At 37.1% G+C, this 26,747-nt stretch overlaps 1 protein-coding gene across 5 annotated transcripts in view; it reads left to right on the top strand.

Moving 5' to 3' along the window:
• Positions 1-26,747, top strand: part of CDKAL1 (CDK5 regulatory subunit associated protein 1 like 1) — a 681,380-nt gene that overhangs the window by 193,780 nt on the left and 460,853 nt on the right. For all 5 annotated transcript variants that reach the window (XM_006757272.2, XM_006757271.2, XM_006757274.2 and 2 more), the window contains one exon: positions 13,040-13,136. In XM_006757272.2, coding sequence (XP_006757335.1) covers positions 13,040-13,136 — 97 coding nt within the window. The remainder of the gene's footprint in view (positions 1-13,039; positions 13,137-26,747) is intronic.

Genomic DNA, 26,747 nt, shown 5'->3' with positions numbered 1-26,747 from the left:
AACCCAGGTACATGCCCCTGACCGGAATCGAACCCGGGACCCCGCAGTCCGCAGGCCGACGCTCTATCCACTGAGCCAAACCGGTTTCGGCTCCTCCCAAATATTTTTAATGGGAGTTCTGTATTTTACGTTTCAAATCAAAGAGCCAGTACATACTCAGTTTCTCCTTTATAACGGTATTCAATCTCACAAATAACTGCATATTTACTGCTTTACATACATTATGTATATAGCCTTCTATTTACTTTTGATGTTGAAGCCATTCTTACTAGGTTCCTTAGGCAGGGCTCCTGGGAACAGCAGCCCCATAGTTGTGTCATCTTCACAGTTAGTGCCCTTAATACTTGAAAGTCAGTTTTTAAGGATATAAAATCCTTGGGTCACATTTTCTTTAATTCTGGTGACAGGATAGTTTTCTCCCCTTATAAGTCATGTGTTCATTTTGTCTAGCTGACCAAAGGAATTTTTTCTTTTTCCTTAGAGTTCAACAATTTTATTACAATGTGTCTTGGTGTTGATTGTTCTGGGGCAATAATCATACATAGTATAATCTTTGAATATATAGTCAGATATTTAAAAAGATTTGTCAGTTTGCTTCAATTATAATTTTTAGTGGTTTGTCCTGTTCCATTGCTTTAGGACAGTGATTTTTCAACAGGTGTGTCACAAGAATTTTTAGAACAGGCAATACCAGACTATTTATATGGTCAGGGACACTGACCTCTTTTGCCTTACATTGCCAAATAAAAAAATGACTTTAGCCAACACCATGATAGCCACCTGGTGTGAATGAGTCAAAATTATACGACAAAAATATATTTTTTGGTGTGCTGCAGAATTTTAGTAATTAGTTTATGTGTGCCATGAGATGAAAAAGGTTTAAAATCACTGCTTTCGGGTACTTTCTTCTTCCTCAGGAACTCCTCTTATAGAGGGAGTCTTTGCCTATCTTCAATATTTGACACTTTCTCTTGCATCCTGTTGTCTTGCTAAATTAACTTATCAGTAATAGCTTTTTATTAAATTCCTTTAGGATTTTATATATGCTCAATCATTTTATTTGTGAAGAAACCCTTTTAATTTCTTTTTGTTCCAACTATGTACCTTTTGTTTCCTTATTGCACTAGCTAAGGTCTCTAGGACAATTTTGAATAAAAGTGATGAGGGTGGACATCCTTCCCTTGTTCCTCATTTTAGGGAGAAAAACATGACATTAGCTGTAGTTTTATTACACATTTCTTTGTGGGTTTGAAGAAGTTCTCTAATTTTAGTTTGCTGAGAGTTTTTTCATGAATAGATGTTGAATTTTGTCAAATGCCTTTTCTGTTTCTATTGAGATGATTGAGATGATCATTTGGCTTTTTTCCCTCAGTTTGTTACGTCTAAATGTGGTTCTGTTTTAGGAGCTTTGACTAGTTGTTTGCTTAAGGAATGATAAAATGGACCACAAGATTATAATTGGCTGAGAAATGGATTTTTGGGGGGAATAGGGGAGTTGCTGGTCTTTGAAGTGTGCGGATTTTGGGACCCTGTGGTGCTTTGTCATTTGGTGGCACTGCTCTGCTTGACTGTTTGCGTACAGGCCCATTTACAAAACCTCCTACTTTTATATTTGAACTGTATTGTGGCTTTAACTTATTGATAACTCAGGAAGCCAACTGCTCTGAGGGCAAGGAGAGTCAAATCATTGTCCATCTTTGATTATGTAGGTCAGCTTTTCTCAGCTCCTTTCATCGATTGATTGGGTTTTCTATAGAAAAGTCACTTTTCCTTTTTACGCAAATTTCTCCATGATTTGGATTGCTCATGGTCCCTCTCCTAGTTTTCCATCAATCCTCTGGATTTCCTCTCATTTACATATATATTTGTGTTCTCTGTGGATTTTGGGGAAGAAACAGAAATATGTTTTTCTGTTCACTTAGCCTTTCACCCCTCTACTGGGATCAAACTACATAATTTGACTTTGTTTTAGAACAGGGGTGGGCAAAGTTTTTGACTTGAGGGCCACAGTGGGTTCTTAAACTGGACTGGAGGGCCGGAACAAAAGCATGGATGGAGTGTTTGTGTGAACTAATATAAATTCAAAGTAAACATCATTACATAAAAGGGTACGGTCTTTTTTTCCAATAGTTTTATTCATTTCAAACGGGCCGTAGTTTGCCCACGGCTGTTTTAGAAGGCCTGAGAAGGTAGTACATTCACACATCTTATTTTAAAATTTTAATTAAAGCACTGATAACAGCATCTGCCATGGCTCCACTTATAACTTGTTCCTGCATAGCAGTTTTTCTGCAGCAATTCTGAATTTAATTTTCTTATTTCTTTCAGGTCCCATTTCTTTTGTTTCTAGCTTCAACTTAAGAGTTTTTATGTTATTTCTGTGAACATACAGTTGGCATTTTTGAATATATAAAAATATAGCCAAAGCCCAGCCAATGTGGCTCAGAAGTCACGGTTTGATTCCTGGTCAGTGCATATGCCTGGGTTGTGGGTTTGATCCCTAGTGTGGAGTGTGCAAGAGGCAGCTAATCAATGATTCTCTCTCATCATTGATGTTTCTATCTCTTTCCCCCGCTCCCTTTCACTCTGAAATCAATAAAAATATATTTACAAATATATAGATGTGTAGTACTTTGTTAATTAGTTCTGAGATTAAAATGGTAACATCAACATAATAAAGTTGATTTTCTGTGTGTGTGTGGGTGTGTGCACACTTGTGAGCATTAATAACATATATCGTTACTTAAAGGACTAATTGCTAGATTAATTTTAGTAGAATTCAGACAAAAATCTTTAGAAGGAAATGGAGCTTTTAAATTAACCACAGATACGGGGTAGTCTTAATAATTAAAAAACAATCCTGAGAATAACATGCTTTGTACAGATGAAGTGAAATGGACAATTATATGGGATCATGTAGTTAAAGCCAACCAAGTTTTTTTCTCTCAGCCTAAGTATATACAATTTTTGACCTCAGGTATTTCATATTGCTTCATAGTGACTGTTAAATAATTATTAGTTTATTATATAAAAATTTCTTAATTGTGGCAGTCCTACGTATTGTTTTTCATGTATATCTACAGTCTTTTTGTTGTTGCTGTACCTTATGATGACAACAGTGAACATAGATGAGGCATTTTAAGCAGGTTTTTCTTTAATATGGGAGCTCATAGTTCCTGTTCATATGACTCTGTTTAGCTTTAATTTCTTCTTCATAATAGACAACGGTAATAAGGTAGAAAACCTCTTTTTTGTTGTATATTATGATATATTATGGTTTGTTTAAGTTTTGTTACTAAATTGTGTCATTTGCTTGGTTGTTTCAGTTGATAACTTGAATAGATGCTAATGCGGTTGATGTTAATGCAATGAAGTTTATTTTTTGGCTGCCATTGCAAACAATAGAAACAGTCCTTCCCCCAAATGGTTTCTATTTTGTCCATTTATGTTGGCATTAGGGTATTTTCATAGAATAACAGAGGGCAATGTGTTTCACTGATATTGCTTTTCTTTTTGGAACTAGGAGTGAACAGTAGTCCCAAGATTTGTCTGTGATCAGCTGTTTATTGCTGTTGCAAAATTTTTTTTTTCCCCTTGGGAAGTTTAATGTTGCATTTATGATAAATACCTTTTTGATCAGAGGTCAGATTAATTATAACCAACAGCTCTATTATGTTTCTGAAGAAATGGACGTAGACTTTGTTTTTAGGAAGAAGTGCTAGAGGAGTGAAGGAGAGAGTTGAGAGGAAAATTATGTTTTTTTAAACACTAAGAAAATTATAAAGACTATGATAGTAATTCTTTTAAAAAAATATATATTTTTATTGGTTTCAGAGAGGAAGGGAGAGGGAGAGAGAGATAGAAACATCGATGATGAGAAGAATCATTGATCGGCTGCCTCCTGCATAATCCCCAGTGGAGCCTACAACCTTGGCATGTGCCCTTGGCTGGGACCCTTCAGTCTGTAGGCCGGCACTCTCTCCACTGAGACAAACTGGCCAGGGCCTTAAAAATTGTCTATATGATTTGTGAGAGTGAAAATCTTGTGATGACTTACCATAAAATTTAAATATAGATAAATGGTGTTGACACCAATCAAATATAGCTCCTCTGATGGGATATCTAGAATTCTGTTGATGGACGAGATAGATTCCTGTTTAATGGTGGCCTTATTACATTTTAAGAGACAAAAGCATGGCTTTTAATCACAACTGTAATGATAGATGTTATGTTCTGGTATTGGCTTTTGTTTCATTTATTAAATTTCTATATGTATATTTTTTGATGTGCTCTGAGATATGTGGACCCTGAGAAGAAAGATTGATTTGTTGAGCACTTTGAGAAGGAATTAATCTGCTGAGGTGGATTCCCCATGGTCAAGAAGGACCCACATTTTATAAATAATAAGAACCTAACAACCATTTGCTGACAGGGGCTTCTCAGGTACTTTTGTTTATTGGTAAGAACCTTAGACTGAACTGTCTGCTTCCCATGCTATGCCCTGCTCTTTTAAGCCTTCTGAGTACTATTATAGGGGAGTTCCAACTTTTGTTTTTCAGCCAGTGGACTAAGACCTGCTCCATCGAATCAGAACTACTCCATAACTACCAATCAGGATCCAGAATGCTGGCCAATCAGGAATGTGTGATTTGGGTCAATCAGAAGTGATGATTTTGGATACCTCATTTACATAAAACAGACAATATTGGGAACTTAAGTGGGAACTTTCCCTATTAAAAGTGGCCTCCCCTTTGTCTCAGCAGAGCACAATTTAGATTGCTACCTGAATCTGTGTCTCCTGGGCTGCACTTCTTTTGCTCAAATAAATGATTTCTTATTCTTTGTTATAATCTGAAATTAATTTTGGTTTATAAAGTGAATCGTATCTAGGCATTGTCCTCAAGAAGCTTATCTCTGGTAGGGAAGAGATGTCTATTGAAAGAACTGCAGTATTAACAGCCAGTAGCATAAGAACAGTAGAGGTAATTTCGGACAGTGATTCAACAAGAGTATGTTAAACATGAGTGTTTTATACTGCCCTAAAATACAGATATTCTTTGCCCTTGCTCCTCCTATGAAACCTCTTGATCACATAGGAGTTATTGCTTGCTGAAGCCCCGTTATGGCAGCTTTGAAGGAAATGAATCTATTCTTGTTGCCTCTCTGTCCTATAGCTGACAATTGCACGATCATGTAAATTAGCCAAGGAGATTACCCTTGCAGACTCTTACCTTTCCCAGTTCTGAATGTCTTTTGCTTGGCCACTTCTTACTGTATTTTTTTTTTTTTAAATAACAAACTGCTTTTCTGTTACCCGGTCCAAGAGATCAATTTTTATATTAATTAATGTCTCTTTGGGAAAGTGACTTTGAAAAAGATGTAAAACACTAAAAAATTTTGTTTAGAAACCTGTTATAAGTTAAGTGTTTATTTAAAACAACTCTTTATTCAGACTATTTAGCTAATTCTGAATTCTAAATTTGTCTGGGTCTCCCACCAGAAATAAGGTTGGGATCTAACAGTACTCTAGCTCAAATTTTATGCAGGATAGAGCCCAAGTATGCATTTTCCTTCAGAATGTTTTTCTCTTTAATTCATTTTTTAGTTCAAAACCGAACAGTAAATTTTCCTCATTTGTTCCTCAAATCATAACATAGATTCATGTTGTAATTTAATTTTAGTGTTTCTTGGTGCATGTGATAATTAGAGTAAAGTATAATGAGATGTGCAAATTGGATGGTGAATTGCATAAATGTAACAGCTGATCAGGTTGTCTCTTCTTAATGTCACTTTATTAAGGTCTGATATACTGATATACTCTTGAATTTCCTTCCCCCCCCCCTTCATTTCTTTTTCCTTCCACTCTTTGTTCCTTGCTCTGTAGAGGTTACTATCTCCTAACGTAGAGTATCAGGATAGTGATCTTAGGGGAGGTGAACTAATTACAGATTTTTGCTTTACATTTTATAGGGATATTCTTTATAATAGTGATTTATATCTCATAACTTTAGGTTAATTTTTATGTTAATCCTTTTAAGGAAGGGGTGTTTTACTTAAATAAGAAGGAAATGATTGATTCAAATGCTATGTGCTGTGCGAGTCTTAAATTCAGTTTTAAATGTAGTGAGTTATCAAATGTACAGGGTCTGCTTTTCACTAATTTTTACTCATCTTACTTTGCCTTGAATCTGGAAGTGACATAAAAATACCAGTGAACCTTATACTTCATGATATAAGGGAGAGGAAAAAAACAACCTCTTTGTATGTATCCTCTTAGGTTCAACAATTGGGGCCTGGGAATCAAACTGATAAAACACGGATGATAGGAAAACAGAAAAAACAACACACATATTGAAGTAAGCATGGGGGTTCACAAAGAAATGTGACTCCAGTAGGCAATTAGAATTTGGAAATCATACACCATTTTAATAAAGGGGATAAAGAGTAGAGAAGACTTTAGACCAGTGGTTCTCAACCTTCTGGCCCTTTAAATACAGTTCCTCATGTTGTGACTCAACCATAAAATTATTTTCCTTGCTACTTCATAACTGTAAGTTGCTACTGTTATGAATCATAATGTAAATATCTGATACGCAGGATGGTCTTAGGCGACCTCTGTGAAAGGGTTGTTTGACTGCCAAAGGGGTCGCGACCCACAGGTTGAGAACCACTGCTTTAGACAAAGGAAAGAGTTTGGGATTCTTGGGCAGGGGTGAGTTATGGGAAGGTGATTAGGACGTACATGGTAAATAAGGGTTGTGTAGTAGGGTTTGCTACACAGGTCAGAAGGGGTTGCGGAGTAGTTGACTTTCTGGTACTGGAGAGTGAGGTAACTTTCCAAATAGAAATTTGTGTCCTGCTTTTAGCCAGATAGCAGAGGGGAGAGAGCTTTTTCCCCCTGAGTTGAGTCTGCTGTTTCTAAAATGCTTTCAGCTCAAAATAATCTTTATGTCAAAGTGGTGTATTTTAGGGTGGCATATTCTGGTGCCTTTCAGTGAGAACAGAAGATTCTACTAATCATTCATTGGAGTCTGTAGTGGTTTCCTCCCTATTCAAACTCAGTGCACTTATTTTCTTTTGCAGTATTTTATTTAAAAACATTAATATTAAGGTATGCTTTATAATGTATACAATATATGAGTATGAGTTACATATAATTGTATATGTTTTTGTATTTGGGTACTTTCCCCTCCTTTTTTACTGGTGGGTGCCTTGATAAAGAGTTTGGTATCCACTAGTCTGTAAAATTACTTTTACTTATTAAGGAACTAACCATTTACTTACAGTGTATATTTATGCTTCTCTTCAAATTGCATATTTATTTTCTTAGCTTTTTCAGCTTCATGTGTATTCCTTGAAACACAAAGTCCTCTTTATATTTGATAGGCCTCTAAGTATATATTGTACACATAATAGGCACAGAATATTTTGTAAATAAATTTGTGAAAATCATATATAAGATGAAGTTGTTAATTGTCATTTATTTCAGAATTTTTTATAGATTTATTGCATAACAGTTAGAAATGGTGGCAGTAGATTGAGTTAAAATGTTAAATAACATGTTGAGAAGTAATAGCTGACACAAAAGAAAGAGAAGAATCAAAATTCTCTGCACTTGGTTCCCTTTGAGGCCGTGAGGCTAGTTAGGCCTACCTGGTGCTTTTTGGTGTTCCTTACTGTCTAATGTGCATGCAGGCACCAGTCCCCCATTTTGAGATTTCTGTAGGAGGTACTGCCATACCTCCTGTCTTTGGTCTCACCCCTTTCCGTCATCACTTATATTCCCTGTAGCTTCTTTTAAAAACTTTTTTATACTTCTCATTGAAATTCCCTTTCAAAAGTGAACCAATTTTCCTTAAATCCTTAACCTCTCCACAGAAGTCTACACCCTTGTCGTTTATACCACAATGAAACTGGTAGAAAAAGGTCTGTATGTCCTATTCTCAGTTGTTGTTTTTTCTTCTTAAAGTCACAGAATCCTTTCTTCAGACAAAACCATTCATAGACTCTTGGTCCATAGAGCAGATGAAAGCACAGGGACAGGATACAACAGGGGAGAGGAGCAGGATGATGATGACTATACTGGTCTCCCTTGCTCATTCTCCCCTTTGACCCTGACCTGGTTCCTGAGGCACCGCTTCTGGCATCAGGGTTACACAGCCCTGCTATCAGAGAAAGCCATCTCTCCTTCATAATCAGGTACCCTGGGTCTCTTTATAGGGTCTCTTTATAGTAGTGCATACTGGTTCTCTCGCAGGGCTGTTCTCAGCATCCTTTATTACCTCCAGGTCTCTTCTCTTCCCCTTTATGTAAAAACCTTGGTTCTGAGGCCCATATCTTCCATCTTCCATTTCTCACTGGACTGTGAACTCCTTGAGGTCAGTGACTCTTTTTATTTTATGTGTGTGTGTGTGTGTGTGTGTGTGTGTGTGTGTGTCTGGCATGTGGTGAGTAAATGAATGACAATGAAAAAACAAAATGCTGAATTATTGACTTTCTAATAGACAGTGATTTTTACAGGTGTAGCCAAGAACTTGTATTGGCAGTAAGCACAATTACGGAAACCTATTGAACCTTGGAATCAAATGGGAATTTCCTAAGTGGTTCTTATCTGTACCTTGGACTCCTCTTTTCTAGGTGCAATGACGACTACATTCTTTCTCCTCATGGGATATAAAATGTGCAATATGTTTTAGTTTTGTTCGTTAAAAGAATATTCAGTCTTGTGAGTCTGAGATTATATTATGCTCTAGTGCTTTGGATTTGAATGTCCCTAGACATCCCAGTTACACATCTGAATATATCTGCTTGGATTATTTTTTCAGATTAATAAATCCCATCAAGTCTTAGAGTGACTTTATTTTCAATATTTGGCAGCTCCCTGCCTAAGTCATTAGTCCTGCCAGTAGTCGTAGCAGGACAAAGTTGTGTTGCCACGACAAGTTATGTTCTCCTTGACTGGTTGCTCCAGACTTTAGGAAGGGCATCATAGTGTTTGAAGTATATCACCGTCCCAGATCCTTAGTTGTTTTCTTTGCATTATTTGCCAAGTTGTTTTTATGCATTTCACATGGCTACATGCCTACACACAAATAAACACTATAAATAGGTATCCTTTCACTTGAATATTTGAATGTAAACAGTAATCACATGCAGAGTAGTTAATATTCTGCTTGCTTTGTATGGCAGCAGACTGATTTGACCCTTTGTGGTGTTGTTGTGAGGAAGCTTTTATTAATATACATTTAGAAATTAAAAAGCAGGTATATATTTTAAAACACCTTCATGAATGCAAATTTTGGTTAAAGACACATAATAATATTTTATGTAAATTAAATATCAATTTGCAGGATAGAAATAAAGAATAAGAGAAATGAACATGGAGAAGCAACATTTTCTCCCTCCCTGCTACATGCATAGTGTAGAGCACTAGGTTTTTCTATATATATGTACGAATTTCTTCTTTTTCTAGTAGACTATTATTTTGTTCACAAGACATAGGAAAACAAGACTGTCAAATATTAAATTTTGTTTTTACTTTGAAGACCTTGAATATATTATAATATTTGTAAATGTCTATGCTGTTTTAATCAAGAAATGTTTGTTCCAGTATTTATTACACAATCAAACTCATTTGATATATGTTCTGAAATATAATAAAAACGTAATACTCAAGGGCCCAGTAGATACTGGGGACGCATCCTAGCTCCAGCACTAATTCCACAAAGTGTGGAACTTTGGGTCTTGATCATTGCATCTTCTCGAATCTTAATTTCTCATTTGTTAAATAAGGAATGATATTGTCATCTTTATGTGTTTTCTACGATACTGTGAATTTTAAGATTCTGTATAAATTATTATTTGCATTTGGTGCTTGGCAGAAAAGAGGGGGAGATTTCCTTATGTTTTCTATATTGCTCAAGTTAATGCTCTAGACAAGGCTATGTCTTTTAATTTAGAAATATGTTTCAAGAAAATATTCATGATTATTTTGAATTAACTTTACATTCAATTTTCATTTTAATTAGCATGTCAAGGCTATCTAAAATGAAGACAAGGGAATTCATACTATTTAAAAATTTCTCAAGGTATTATTTTTATCAACATTCATATTTTGAAAGATAAATCTTTTATAAATATGCCTGTGCTGGATAAATTTCTAAAGATTTTTTTTAGGCTTTTATTAACCGTTGAACAGAACTCACTAAGCAAAAAGAATAGGCTATAAGAAAGGAATGTTTAGAGCAAAAATACTCTGAGAGATTGCCTTAAAGCTTTTGCTACTTTATTGGGTCACATAAAGTGTGGCATTAAGATTATGTAACTAGGGTGTGAATTTTGGCTTAGTCTGGTCTACTTTCTCATTTTAAAGCCGAATTTAGTAAAAGCATGAATAATATTTTAAATAAATTTCTTAGTCAAGCATCTCTGTTTTGAACTTTTCATCTTTATTTCTGCTATTCTGCTTACTTCCTTAAAATCGTCCTTGGACTGTTTCATGCCTGGTCTGATGTTTATACTGTCACCAGAACATTTTCCTAGGGTGTTATATATTGGCTATACTGTTTTCATATGTGGTACATACCTAACTACATAATGGTTACCTTGAGGAAGTGCCATATAAATGCTAAACATGATTATTGGTGGTACCATATTATTGTTGGTGGTGATGTTGCCTCCTTTTTGTTTTCCACACCAATATTTTTATCTTACAGAAATGTTTTCCACCTCTCTAAACAACCTTAAAGCTTGGTACTCAAATGGATTCCGACATTGGAATCTAAAATATACCCCAAATTTCACTCCCAGCCAGGTGACTTGCATTTCCAGAGACTTGATAGGCATTAGTGGATCCTCAGATTTAGTGTGTCCCATGTGAGTTTCTTACCTTCTATTCCAATTCTCAGCCAGCTTCTCCTGACAGCTAATGGCTGCATTTTTATTTCTTAGGCTAGGCTTCAGCAAACTCTGGCTTTTGGGCTAACTGTGACCTTCTGCTTGTTTTTGAAATGAAGTTTTATTGGAACACAGACATACCCATTTATTTAACTATTGTGTATGGCTGCTTTTGCTCGGGGAAGAATTGAGTTGCAATAGAGATTTATGACCAGCAAAGCCTAAAAAGTATTTACTCTCTGCCTTTTATAGGAAACTAGTGCCCTGGTGCACAGATTCGTGCACATTGAAAGGAAATTAATTAGAAGGTGGCCGGCAGGGTGGGACTGGGTGAGACAGGCTGGACATGCCCTGGAGCCAACCTCTCGCCGTCCCTCCTCGGTGTCTGCAGAGTGAGTGGGGGTCCCTCCAGCTGGTGGGGTCCCTTGGCCTGGCCTTTGGGGATGGGTCGGAACTGGCTCTCTGATATCCCCCGAGGGGTCCTGGATTGTGAGAGGGAGGTTCTCGGGTGATGCAATCCAGAATCAGGCTCCCTCCTCTCTGGTTCTGAGGTGCATCACCTGAGAACCCCTGCTGCCAAGTCACTGCATCTTGGCAGCTCCTGCTTGAGCGTCTGCGCCCTGGTGGTCAGATGCTCATATTGCACATCATAGCTACCTGTTGGATGGTTGCTTAGCCTTTTGTATATATAGATGTTTGCTAACCCCTGCCTTAAACTCAAAACCTTATTCTTTGATTCTTTCTTGGGGTTTCCCAAGTAAATTTTAGCAAAAAGAACTAATCTCCTTTTCTTTAATCATCTCCTCCTCCCTCTCTCTCCCCTCCCTCATCGCCCCCCACTTCTTCCTCTCCCCTGCCTTCCTCTCTCTCTTTCTTTTCTCTCTTTCTTCTCTCTCTCTCTCTCTCTCTCTCTCTCTCTCTCTCTCTCTCTCTCTCTCTCCTCTTTCACATGCATTCAGGTCTTCACATCCCTTTGCCAAGGGTATTCAACTAATTTCCCCACCTCCTTAAGAGTTTTCTCCATTGTCCACTAAATTAAATACTATCCATCCTCTTTCTTAAGGCTCCTTCTGCAATATACATCCCATTAGTCTCCCTTATACAGAAATTCTTTCTATAATGAAATATTTTCCTCCTGTCTTTCTTCCTCCTTGTCTTTGTCCATGATATAACAACTCCTGAAGTTTTCTCTGCCTCCATTCCCCCCCCCCCAACTTCTGTTTCCCCTTAAACTTCACCCAGTTGTTTTGAGAAGCTTTTTTGCTGTCTTTTTCGAGGTGCACATTCTTTTCTCTTCATGATATATTGCGTGTACATCTTTTCTCACTAAGGGCATTTTATTTGATGTTGTGTTGCTTATGTCCTTTTATAACTCATCTATTAGAAACTATAGGCTTGTTGAATACAAGGCACATATTCCTTTTTACTCTATTTCCTTAAATACCATCATGTCTTAGATGTACATAATAATTAAGTAACTTATTCACTTTAGGAAGCAGGCTTTTTATTTGAATTTAATTATTGGTGACCTCACAGGCTTTCTTGGATGTTTAGCAATGTTCTTCTGTGTTACAGCTGCAGTTCTTGTGGAAACCAGATGTTACTCCTTGTACAGTTTGTTAAAGTAAATGGAAAGATTTTTTTGTTTGATAAGGTATTTCACATTTATTACAAGAAAACTATTTGTGTGCAATGATGTGCTTGGTACTGATAAAAAGGTAAAACCAGGTGGTTGAAGCAGGCAATTATTTTCTTGGATATATGTTAAGCAATCTACAGAAGTCAGATCTTTTTGATTTTGTTAACAAGTTTTTTCAGGATTCCAAGTGGAAAAATTGTACCGAAGTACTCTAAGTTATTGAAATGAAACACTTATAGGTGCTGTTAAAATAGTATTTTATGTTCTGCCTATTCATTCATTCATTTAATCATTCTCTGAATACTTCCTATACTATCTCTTCTATGGTATGATAGACACATACAGCAGTCTTACTATGTTTTTTTTTTTAAACAGTTGTAAAAAATCCAGTTTCATGCTAGACTGGCTTGTTATTATTTAGAGAATTTCATATGAATTACCATCAGTTTGCATGGGTATATGTATCAGCAAAGGAGTTCACACTGTCTTCTCTTCAATCTTTAGAAGAGCTCAAGAGGAGAACAAGAAGATAGTGCTGGCTGGATGTGTTCCTCAAGCCCAGCCGCGCCAGGACTACCTGCAAGGACTGAGTGTCATAGGGGTAAGCTTATACCTGACAGGAAAAAGGAAAGTCTTATGTTGTTAAAACACCAAATAACTCCATATTCTATTTTCTGTTTCTACTTTACTTACATGCTGTGTTATAGTTATGAGTGTCCTTAATATACTTCCCCGATTGCATGAAATTTTGTCATATCTGTGTAACTTTTTCATCGTAGCACCAAAAACATGTTCTAGATTATTTTATGAAACAAAAACAAAAACACACATACACACACATACAACTAACAAAATAAATAAGTCATAGCATGGAATTTAAGTCCCTTAATAATAACCTGGTCTTTGCATGCCTGTTCGATATTGCCATATCATTATAATTTTCTAACCCCACTAAACGACTTGTCGTCTCCCAGTATATCTGGGTACACCTCCATGCCTTTTTTGGAATGCCCCACTTCCCTTCAGTCACCCTCCGGAAGTCTTGGCTTCAACATTACCATTCTGTCAAGCCTTCGCTGACAATTCTGTGCAGTCCTCGATAACCCTGTGTTGGGGCTCCCTTTGCTTACTGTTCAGTTACTTGCCATTTGCTCTCTGGCCTTTTGCAGAGTTGTGATTTTGGGGTTAACATGATTTTTTGATTAAAGCATACCTCTCTTTTTAAATTATTAGCTTCATGAAGACAGCTGTTCAGTTTTTGTTTTAAAACCGTCACGTGTTTCTTCAGCTTTCCCATGATGCCTGACATGCGGTGGGCCCTCTGTAAATGTTGAGTGACTGACCGACTGAATGAAGGAATCTTCCCTTGTACTTGTGTTGTTGGCATACTTTTCCCCCTGTTGGGCAGTCAGTTTGGGAACCGGAAGATTGCTACCTACTATCTCTTATTCTTGTGGCTATCGTCATTCACAGGATGCCCATTCAGTCACTATTTGTTGACCATGTGGTAGTGTTTCATCTTCCCATCATTTAGTGTGCTCATCAATGATCTTTTACAGTCTTTAGGTTTCAAAAAACATAAAAATATTGTATGTTCGTAGAAAAAATTTAAATGAATAATTGTCACCTGAATTGAGATTTATTGTTTTTTTCCTGATTTGATGTACCAATGACAGGTTCTTATACTGTATTCTTAGTGTAATAAACTTGTTTTCTGCTGTGAGGTTCTTGCCCCACTAGCAGATTTAATAATCTTTGAGCAAACATTCTCATGTTAAACAAACAGAACCTGAATGTTTGGGAGCTTAGTTTGTTTTCATCATTTGTCTGTTTACATTTTGATTTCTCTTGGTTTAAGGATTGAAATGAATATGTACTCCGGAGTTATCTTTTCATGTCAGTCTAACTTTCTTCGTAAACATAATCCTGCTGTGTTAGGGAAATAGGAAACTAGTTAGAATTTTGTTTTAGAGATGGAATGTGGTAAAAACTTGGGATTCATCTTAGATTTCATCTCAAGGAATTAAGTTACCAGAATAGTAGAATTTCTTTCGTATGGCAAAAGCCTCTTCTCTATGTACATATGGTAACGTTTTCCTGAACTCCATTGTGTGCAGTAAAGAGCTTAGTGTCTGTTAGGAGGCAGGGGAGATTCTCAAGATAGTGCTGTTAATGTGGAAGACGATTTTCAGGGATAATGTAAACCCATGGCTGTAACAGCTAAACTTTGTTTTTCTATTTAATCTAGCACCCTCTTTGTTCTGTCACCTGGTCTTATTGTATTACCTTTAAACTTCTTTAGATTTATTTTATTTGGCTCCTTTATAATTGGAAAAATAACTTAAGAACACATGTTTTAAAAAGTGAATAGAAAGAAAATCCATAACTCTATCACCCTAGCACAATAATTATAACCTCGCTTATCCTCTTCAGACTTCTAATATTTGCATATTTTAGTTAATTATAATCTCCAAACTATTTTTCTTATTTTCCACGAGCTTTTATTCCAGGAGGTTTTTAAACTATTTTAAATTCTTCATTACTATTCCATTGAAGGATATATCATAATATACTTAATTATTCTTAATTTTTGGATATCAGTATTTTCTGGTTTTTAGGAAATATACATCACACATTAATACTCACAAAGGGGTTTTTATTTTAGATTAAAATCAGTGTATTGTGAAAAGTCTCCAAAAGCTGAATCACACTATCAATAGAAATGGTTCACAGTTTAATTTTATTTTTAGTATTTATTATTATTTAACTATAAGATTATTCTTTGTCAACATCGTTTTATAGAGCGTGTAATAGCAATATGACACATCTATCATAACTGACTCTATATAAAAATTATGTCCACAGAACCAAAAGTTTCAGGGGAAAAATCTGGAATAGGAAACCAAAATAATCTAAAATTGGTATTTATAGAGACTGTTTCTGAATAGAATGTTAGAATTGTTATAAAATCAGAAACCTTCTGAAATAAAATGAGCTACATTAAAAAAAATGAGTTATATTGGTTTATACAAAGGAAAAACAATTCTGAAGTGTGAAAAAATATGAAGATGTTTAAATTCAGTGATTTCGGAAACTATTTCTAGGAGAGTGTTTGGAATTGTATTGCACATTTGATTTACAGACTGGATGAAAACTGTTATTCCTTCACAGAATTTCCCTCACAGAATTTCTCTGATAGAGGGTGTTAATAGAGGAGGAAGGAAGAACAGCTGTAACTGCGTTCTGTGCTTTCCCCTCCTGCTGGGATTTGTCTCTGTCACCCCACAATTCAGGGAGGATGTGTCAATTCTGCTGACCAAGTGATTGAAATAAAAATAGGTCGGCATCAGTGGGAGAGCAAGCTACTTATTGCACACCTGCATTAAAAAGACATTCTATCCCATGTTTGCAAATGCTCATAGCATTTAAGAAGAGATTTGATGAGTAAGGAAGATACCATTGTAACATGTTAATTTCCATCAATATCAACCTTTAGAAATGGGGCATTTAATTTGTTTTCATAATCAGAGATAGCAATGTGGTGAGGGCACATAATAATTGGTGATTTGACCCCTGGGCCTTTTTCATTATCTGTCTTGCTGCCTCCTGAAACTATCTAGTTGTGATTAATATTATTTGTGTGATGGTGCCCGGAAAGGAAATGGAAGTAAAACCTATCAACTTCTAGGTCCAGACCTGGCTTTGGTGGAAGTAACCTTCTCCCATCCTAGAGCACAGAGCTGTCTAATTTTTTTCACATTGGGAGAGGAGAAATAAAAGAGAAAAACTGAAGCAGTTTTCCTAGAATGATTAAATGAATATTTTATTTTTCTGTCTAAAATGTATGTATTTGTAGGTAACCAATCAAGATCTTTTAAATTTTTTCACTATTGGAACATTTTACCTTACAGTGAAAAATTTTATTTCTCTTTTGGCAGATAGTTATGTTAGCTATTCACCTTGGAATGAGTTTTCATGCAGTGTCATCTTTTTCCTATTATTTTCGGCAGGTCTCGGCCCATCCTCCATGCCTCTGCCTGGCCCCTCCTACTGTGCCCTCCCCCCCCTGGTCCCCTGTCTGCTGGCAGCCCTGTTCCCGCCGCCGCTGCCCCCAAACGCTGACTGCCAGCCCCGTTCGCATCCACTGATAGTGCAGAGCGTTTGGGGCCGAAGCCAGTAGTGGGTGCGAGCAGGGCCAGCACCATCAGTGCGTGCGAGCCATGGCTACTGTCCGGATCGCCCCTCAGGAGCAGGGGGAAATGGAGAAGCCCTGAGCGGAGATTGGGAACGGCGCCGGGTGCCAGTAGCGGGTGCGAGCAGGGCCAGTGCCAGCAGCAGGTGTGAGGGCCAGGCAGGACTGTGGCACGCAGGAGCAAAAGATTTTCAGTAACCACCAAAGGCTCATCCTGATGACAGCGACCAGTGCCCTGCCTTTGTCTGGTGCCCCTGCTCACCTGCTCCACCATCCCACCGTGCCCGGGACCCGCAATTTTCTGCACTCTGCTGCCTGCTGCTGATGCCCACCATATTCCGCGCGGGCCCCTTAGTGGTCAGTGCACATCATAGCGGTTTGTTTGGTTGTTCCACTGTTTGGTCTATTTGCATATTAGGGTTTTTATATATAAAGATTATGTTTAAATTGGCTACTGGTGTCTAACTGTAGGTAATAATGTCATGATCTTGTGACTGTACCTGTTGAATATTCCTCTCCTTCTCTTCAGCTCATTTGTTGGCAGGAAAGTTTCTTTTAAAACAACCAGAAAGCAATTGTTCTCTGATAAAGTCTGGTAGAAAAAAAATAGTAGATTTCAGGACTCAGAAAGTTTGGCTTCAGATCCTGGGGCTGCTGTATCTTCTTATTTCCATTCAGAAGTATGTACTGAGTGCTTACTATGTGCAAGGTACTGATCCAGGTGGCAGGAATACAGCAGTCTGTAAAATCAGGGATCCCTGTCTTCACAGAGCTTACATTCCAGTTTTGGGAGAGACATCTGGTTTGAGCCTAGATTATTTCCAGCCTCCTAGAGAATGTGGTGGGATGGCCCTAGACCACAGGGAGATTGATTAATTGGGAAATTCTCAGCAAGGCTCTGATGGAAATACAGTTTGTGTTCATTGGTCAGGAGTTGTGTTCAGGATATATGGACGAAATAGTATTTATTCTCTTGAGTTTTTCTTAAGCTATTTCTCAATTATTGCAGTGGCCTGTATTAATAGGCATGACATTTATTAGGATGGTGGGGTTTTTACTATTACAGAAAAGCATGTTTACAAAACCTATACATTTTGTATAAATGTCTCTGTGCTAATAAACAAGGACTGCATTTGAACTTGATCTTGGTATTGATTCATTAGGATTATTTTTGTAGTAATTGTATAATTTCTCTAGAAATCCTAAATAAATTCCAAATTAATGCACATGCTGTAATATTCTAAAACATGCAGTTCACAGCAGAATATACGATGTTGAAAATTTGTAACTGTCAAAACTTCTGATGTGCAATCTGTGAGCCCTGCAAGCAGGTGCATTTTCTTTGGAGTGCTGAAGAAAAATGTGGCTTAACGCAGGTGTCCGTTTATCTCAGGGCCTCTAACTCGGTTATTTGCAGTGGTTTAAACATCTTTTCAGGAATGCTGCTCTGATACTGAAAAATCAAGCAGCATGATGACCATTTCAAATGTAAACACTTTATTTTGAAAGTTTTATGTATAATTATAAGTATAATTAAAGCAGCATTTGAAAGAGGCTATATTTGAGAAATTTTCTGTTATATACCATATTGTAAAAGTGAAACAATGTCACAATAATAGTGGCATTGATATTGAGTGCAAAGCTTGAAAAACAGGGCCGTTCCTATTTTTCACGACTTCATGTCTCCTAATATTTCTTCTTTTGATATTATGTTTGTTTTTAACTTGTTATAAAAAATCATATCAGAATGACAATATCATAACAGCAATATCATAACAGAATGACATATACATTTAAAAGCCCATTCATGTTTATACCTTTCAAGATCTGTTATCTTTTTAAAGGCCTCTTCTAATGCATCTACCTATATGTGTACACATTTTTCACCTATTGAATTATAAAAAGAGTAGTTAAATTGAATTCAGTAGCTAGACTACATAGGTTCATATCCCTTCTGCACCACTTATTAGCTGTTTGTCCTTGTATAAGTTACTTATCCTCTCTGTGCCTTAGTTTCCTCATTTGTAGAATGGAGACAATAATAGAACCTGAATTTTGTAAGGGTTAAATGAGGTAATATCTGTAATGTGGTTAGCATGCATAGTTAAATGGTTCAGTATTAGCTTTTTAAAAAATATTGATTCATGTGCAAGTAGAATTGAGCATGGGGATGAAGCTATGTGGAATCCACTCTGTGCCTAGAATGAAACTATTTTCTAGAGAAATAGAGCTGAATAAAACATATCTGAGTGGTGGTTTGATGAATGGAGAAAGGGCTTTTGAGCAGCAACATCAGCTTGTCTAAGGAAAACCTTGGGTGTTTAGGAATGCCTGGAAGGGAGCAGGAGTGTAATTTGGAGGCAGTAGTTATAAGAGGCCTAGTTTGGAGTTGTGCAGTGAGTGAGAGAGTAGTGCGGGTGAAGAGGTGGAGTTTACATTCAGTGTAATGCTTAACTCAGACTCAACAGGAGAGGGTGAAGGACTGGGTGGGTTAGAAATGGTGTAATCTAGCAGTTATTTCTGTATGCCATTTGTTAACTGTTAATTATTTTCTTAAAAAGTTATTGATAGTCATCTATTTTCTTATTTTAAGTCAGATTTATTGAGCTATGATTAGCATACAGTGAATTTGCCTGCAATGAATTTTAACAAATGCATGCTGTTGTGTAAGTACCACCTAAATTAAGATCTAGAACATTTCCCTTGCCCTGGAAAGTTCTATTGTGTTCTTTTGTACTCAGTCTCATCCCCTGACCAAACACACATACCCACAGTCCTCAGCAGTGACTTTTCTGATTTCTGTCCCTGTAGTTTTGCCTCTTTCAGAATGTCATATAAATGGAATTGTATATTACCTGTTTCTTGCTTTTTTTCACTTAGCATACATAGTGCAGTCAGTATCCATCCATGTTGTTGTAATTGTTAATCACCACTTTTTATTGCCGAGGATTATTTCACTTTGTGATGAACCACAGTTTGTTCATCTGTTCACCAGTTGGTGGAAATTTGTGTTGTTTCTGGTTTTTGGCTATTAAAAATAAAGCTCCTATAAACATTCATAGATAGGTCTTTGTGTGGGTATGTTTGCATTACCTTGAGTAAATCCTAGAAATGGCATTTTATGGTCACATAGTAAGCATCTGCTCAACCTTTTTTTTTTTTTTTTTGTTAAGCCTCACCTGAGGATATTTTTTTCCATTGAATTTTATAGAGAGTGGAAGGGAAGGGTAGAAAAGAAAGAAGCATTCCTGTGAGAGAGACACATCGATTGGTTGCATCCTGCACGCACCCCTACTGGGGCCAGGGATCAAGCCTGCAACCGAGGTATGTGCCCTTGACGGAACTGAACCCGAGACCTTTCAGTCCAGGGCTGACGCTCTAACCACTGAGAAAAACCAGCTAGGACCATCGCTTAACCTCTTAAGGAACTGCTGAAGTATTTCCACCAGCAATTCCACTTTCTTCACATTCTCACCAAAATTTGGTATTGCCAATGTTTCAATGTTAGCAATTGTACTGAGTATGTAGTGGTCTGAATTTGCTTTTCTCTGTTGACTAGTGCTGTTGAGCATATTTTGTGTGATTATCTGCCATCCATGTCTTTGGTAAAGTGTTCAAGTCTTTTACTACTCCCCCCCCCCCGCCCCCCCCATTTTGGAACTTGAGTTAGGAAACTTTCTTAGGTAGGACAACACAAACATGAAACCATTTCGTAGAACATGAAATAAAAGAAATTAATAAATTGGACTTCATCAAAATGACACACGTTTGCCTCTCAGAAGATGCTATTAAGAAAAACAAAAGACAAGCTATGGACTGGGAGAAAATATTTGCAAAACACAGAACTCCTAAAGGGGTTTGTATACAGAATATATAAGGGACTCCTACAACTCAACAGTAGAAAAATCAGTCTATTTCAACTTGAAGAAAGATTTGTCTGTCTTTTTATCAACGTTTTTCATTGTCTTTCAAGTTTTTGGTATAGTAGAAAGCCTGAATATTTTGTCGGGGCATAAGTGGGTAATTTCTTTTGTGGTTTCAAACTTAAAAGTTATATTCCCAGGATCTAGGAATGGTCTGATAAAGTATCCTATTCCTCTAAATCTGTTTTTAAAAACTGTTTTTTAAAGAATGGAAATGATTTATTTGACTCTTCAATCTACTTGCAGTTTACTATGAAGGACACTTACAGGCTCTATAAAGGCAGAGATTTTTCTTTGCTGTTATTTTACATTTTTACATTACTTTCTATACTCAGTACACTGTCTGACTCAATAATTGTTGAGTAAATGTTTGTTAAATATAATGTATGCATACATTTTACGTAATTTTTGCATATTGTTCCTAGCTATTCCAGCAGCATTTGTTTTTTAATTTTTCCTTTCCCTCTTTTATGATGCTAACTACCATGAGTTTGTTTGTTAATTGGTATATTATTTTTGTAAGCCCCATAACAAATTACCATAAACACAGTTGTTTAGAACAACACATATTTTGGAGATCACAAGTTGGACATGGGTTTTACTGGACTAAAGTCAAGACAGTGATCCATTCTTTCCTGGATGCTCTAGGGGAGAGTCCTTGTTCTTCCCTTTTCCAGCTTTTAGAGGCCATTCACATTCTTTGACTTGTGGCCTCCTCCCAACCTCAGGGAACAATGCCATTCCTCAGCCTTTAAGGACTCCTGGGAATAGATGTGGCCCATTGGATAACCTAGGTGATCTCATGGTCTCAAGGTTCTTAGTTACACCTGAAAAATCCATTTGCCATGTCAGGTAACATATTCACTGTTTCTGAGGTTAGGACATCTGAACATTATTCTGCCTACTACATATAGCGTGCTTATTAGTTGACTAGAGGCCTGGTGCACAAAATTCGTGCACTTGGGGAGGGGGTCCCTCTGCCTGGACTGTGCCCTCTCACAGTCCAGGAGCCCTTGGAGGATGTCCGAGGCTCCCACCACTGCCGCTGCACTCGCTAGCCGTGAGCTCAACTTCTGGCTGAACGGTGCTCCTCCTGTGGGAATGCACTGACTACCAGGGGGCAGGTCCTGCGTTGAGCGTCTGCCCCCTGGTGGTCAGTGCGCAACATAGAGACTGGTCATTCGGCTGTTTGGTTGATTTGCATATTAGCCTTTTATTATATAGGATGTTTTACATCTCTCATGTATATTTCTGTTTTAGTTCTAATATTACTGTTTTTAACTTTAGTATCACTTCAAAAATAACTTTTTACTTTATAGCATGCTCTAGTATGTAATATGATAATATTCTGATGTTCCAAATATTGTTTCTCTATATAATTGAGTTTAGCATGTTGAATTTTCTTATAAATGTTTAAAGATTTTTTTCCCACTATAGAAAGTTTTGTAAGTATTTTAATTGGATTTATGAGAAAGAAGTTCCTGGTACTGATACTCATTTTGCTGGCATCATCTAGCCAGGCCTCATCTTTCAATTAGTAAATTTTATCTCTTACTAAGTGTTAGTCACTCACTGGTACCATTCAGATAGAAAATATGCTTTTAGCCATGTGTGGAATGTACTGTCATATAATTTTTGATGAAAGGGCTGTTTCTACTATTGGAGAAGAATTTTTCTCAGAGAAGAGATGAAAGAAGATGAAAGGAGATGAGAAAGTTATGTTCAAAGACTTAAACCCCATGTAGCATAGTATCAAGTGCTCTTTTGTTTAGCTCATTAGCAAATTGTTCACGGACTTGTGAATTCAGGAAATCTTTCATCTAGTAGAGTTAAAGATATTGTTAGTTTGGTGACTGCTATGGATTTCCCCAAATTGAAGAGATGTGGATATCGAGCTCTCTTCCAATACTAGTAAATATTATTTTTAGAGGCAAGGATTTTTCGTAACAGCTTGGAGAAAAATTTTTGGAGAGAAATTTTTAGAGAGAAAAATATTTTTATGGGGATGCCAGTACTGAACTTTAACCTGTTAGAATCAGCCGTGGGCAAACTACGGCCTGCGGGCTGGATCCGGCCCGTTTGAAATGAATAAAACTATTGAAAAAAAAGACCGTACCCTTTTATGTAATGATGTTTACTTTGAATTTATATTAGTTCACACAAACACTCCATCCATGCTTTTGTTCCAGCCCTCTGGTCCAGTTTAAAAACCCATTGTGGCCCTTGAGTCAAAAAGTTTGCCCACCCCTGTGTTAGATGCTAATTATTGGATCAATCTTTCATTATTGTAAAAGTGAAGAATTTGAACAAACACATGATAGAAAAGGCTCTTTATGTGTATTGTTCTTATAGAAAAAGAAACTTTTTTTAAAAGGTTGTTAGAGTTTTTAGGTAGTTTTAAAGTTTTGATCTGATACTTCTTTTTTTAAAAAATATATTTTATTGATTCTTTTACAGAGAGGAAGGGAGAGGGACAGAGAGTTAGAAACATCGATGAGAGAGAAACATCGATCAGCTGCCTCCTGCACACTTCCCACTGGGGATGTGCCCACAAACCAGGTACATGCCCTTGACCGGAATCGAACCTGGGACCTTTCAGTCCGCAGGCCGACACTCTATCCACTGAGCCAAACCAGTTTCGGCTGATCTGATACTTCTTAATTAGAATGATGTCTGGTTGCCCTAATTTATTTATATACAATCAAAATTAAGAGAGCTAATGAGAAAGTTCCTTTGCATCTAGGTTTATGTGTATATTTAATGTAGATATACTCTTACTTGTGGAAGGATTTGAGATGTCTTGGGATACAATCAAGGGATAGTAAAACCCCAACCTGATTCAGGTAATTATAAAAAGACTCACACCAGGGAACAGAGAAATGTGGATAAAGAGTAGTCTCTGCACATTCTCCATAGGATTAGCCACAGCAATGCTTTTAAGATTGTTCTTTAACCCTCTGGTGACTTCCTTTTGTTAGTAGAATAAAATCTAAAATGCATAGCATGAACTACAAGGTCTCATATACAGGGGGTAGGCAAAAGTAGGTCTGCAGTTGTTTATATGAAAAACAATATAATACAAGAATCAATTACACAAGTAGAAAGTCTGTGTTTCACATACAACTAAAACCTACTTTTGGCCACATCTGATATCTTCCCTTAATTGTTTGACTCCATCTTCTTCCATTCTGCAGTGACTGTTCTGATTTCTCACTTCCCATCATTTCTCTTTTATGTGTTCTTCCCCCTGGAGGTACATGTTGATGCTTCTGTCTTAGGGTCCTGGTCTTAGGATTAATGCTACCTACTCTGAGGTTTACCTGGACCACTATTGCAAAATTGCTCTCTCCACCTCCTGCCACACCAAGACTATTTTTTTTTTCCTTTTTTAAAAGTTATTTTTTTTCTTCATAGCCTCTGTCATGATAGGATATGAACATTTTCAATTATTTACATATTTGTCTCCATGATTAAAATATAAGTTCTATGAAGCATGGATGTGGTATTTTTCATCATTCTATCCCCAATTCCTAGAACAGTTGGTGGTTAATAGATATTTGTCAAGGGAATGCATGCATGCCAGTGGTGATGTGTCGGGGAGAGTTTGGGGGAATAGTTGTTGCCTGGGTCTCTTGAAAGTCCAGGTTCATTGGCTAGCATTCTGTGATCGTTTAGTAATGGCCTTCATGTATATAAGAAAAGGGAGATTCATGAAATGTGTCACGCATGTGCCATTCCTGGATGGTATCTACTAGGCAAGAATTGAGTTGGATATTCCTGCACTTCAGTTCCCTAAGCCTCAGGAGTACGGTAATGGTTAGCCTAGGAATGTTCTGAGGGTTAATGAGATAGTGCATGTGTTGTGTTATCACAGAGCCTAGGACATAGTAATTGCTTAAGAAATGTTAGCTATCACTGTGTTATTGCCAGTCATCAACTTATCTAGCTACTGGTTGTTCAGACAAAAAGATACTTCAAGTATACTAGTATACTAAAGCAGAACCTCTGCAGAATAGTATCAATTTGCTCCCTGACTGACCTTTTTTATTAGCCAACTTGGCAAAATTGTTCTTGGGATATGTATTACTTCCTAGGGCTTCCATAACAAATTACCACAAACTGGGGGCCAATTTAGCCATACTCCAGAGCTCCACTTTCCAGTGTGGTTATCAGTAGCCACACATGACTAAATTAATTAAAGTTAAAATTTAGTTCCTCAATCACAGTAGCCACATTTCAAATACCCAGTCAGTGTGGCTGCCATGTTGGACAACACACAGCATATAATCATTTCCATCACCATAGAAAATTCTTTTTGATAGCACTGCTCTAAACAATAGGGAATTTCTGAATAGCACCTTTATTTGCTTTAGATGACTTTCTATAGGTTTGTTTCTTCAATATATGTTTAGTTCTAAATGTGGAATGGTTCATAATAGCTGAATAAAATATTTTTATGGATTTCTTTTAAAAGTTCTATAGCAGAATGACTCATTATTATTATTCATGAATTGTTTATTCACCAACTCCTTTTTTCATTGTGGAGAACATATGGAGTCAGTAATAGAACATACTGCGTGTCTTTTTTTTTCTGTATATTTATAACTAAGTGCCTGGAGGACACAAGATACTGTTTTATTTATTTTATTTGAATTATATGCCAGAGACTAAGCTCTTGTGTATTGAGGGCTACAATTTATAGTATTAATTAAGAACAGCTTTTCTCGTATTCCCAGAAAGTATTCAATGTATTCTTCTTTACTGTTTGTGAATCTGGAGTTTATTCTTTCTCTCATGATTGTTTTATCTTCTCTACTTGTCTCTTATCCCATGCTTTTTATTTTGGTTCCTAACTTCTCCCTTTTCCATTTAACTCCCACTCTTCTCTGTCTTTTCTGTCTCCCCTTCTTTTGTTCCTCCCTATCATTCATTCCTCCAATTTCATCCTTGCAAAAATGGAAAAAACACAATATTTTCAGAAAATGCTTGTTTTTAATCAAATACTTTAAAATATTTTGCTTCAAATTTGGTAGACCCTTATTTTAAAAAGAGCAGCGGTTCTCAACCTGTGGGTCGCTACCCCTTTTGAGGTTGAAAGACTCTTTCACAGGGGTTGCCTAAGACCATTGGAAAACACATATCTAATTACATATTGTTTTTGTGATTAATCACTATGCTTTAATTATGTTCTATTTATAACAATGAAAATACATCCTGCAAATCAGATATTTACATTATGATTCATCACAGTAGCAAAATTATAGTTATGAAGTAGCAACGAAAATAATTTTATGGTTGGGGGTCACCAGAACATGAGGAACTATATTAAAGTGTCGTGGCATTAGGAAGGTTGAGAACCACTGTTTTAGAGCTTCCTCATATCACCCAGTGATTAAATAATCACGTGTGGCCAGTATTTATTTTTCTGCCACAAAGGCAAATATAATCAATTACTTTTACTGGTATAAATCAGAGGTTATATTTTGAGCTGTATACATTCATGCAAATTCTATGAGACCATCTGAGTGAAAGAAAACCTCTCTTAGACATGCAAATGTATTTCACTTAAAAACTTTTTTTATTTTGACGTAATGTTATATTCACAGAAAAGCGGCAAAAATAATTACCATATACTCATTATGGCACATCTTCTCAATCTAAGAATCAATACAGAGTCTTCTTTCTTTGGACTCAGTATGGCACATGTTCTCAATCTAAGTTCTGTACTATCCACCTTCTTACCCTACTTATCCTCTATAGGGGGGTCTGCAGTACCCTGGTGGAGTCCTATCTGTCCTGAGTGTGGGTTCTCAATGGGAGAGGGGGAGGGCTTACCTAGGGGAATCCTGTTCCAGGGGTTCCCAAAGGTGTGGACGGAGTCGGCAAAGACTATCCACCCTCTTCCTACGGTGGAGTCGGATCCATCCTGAGTGCGGGGCGCTTACCTAGGGGGATGTGGGCCTTACCTAAGGGTCCCTGTTCGGGTGCCAAATGCTGGGGTCCAGGGTTCAGGCGCCAGATTCTGGGGTCCATCCCCAGCAGGTCCAGGGGTCCCCAAAGGTGTGGCCAGAGTCGGCGAAGAAGGAATGACACGGAG

This window comes from Myotis davidii, unplaced genomic scaffold (genome assembly GCF_000327345.1).
Source record: "Myotis davidii unplaced genomic scaffold, ASM32734v1 scaffold53, whole genome shotgun sequence".
Lineage (NCBI taxonomy): Eukaryota > Metazoa > Chordata > Mammalia > Chiroptera > Vespertilionidae > Myotis > Myotis davidii.
This window is presented reverse-complemented; position numbering and strand designations above follow the sequence as displayed.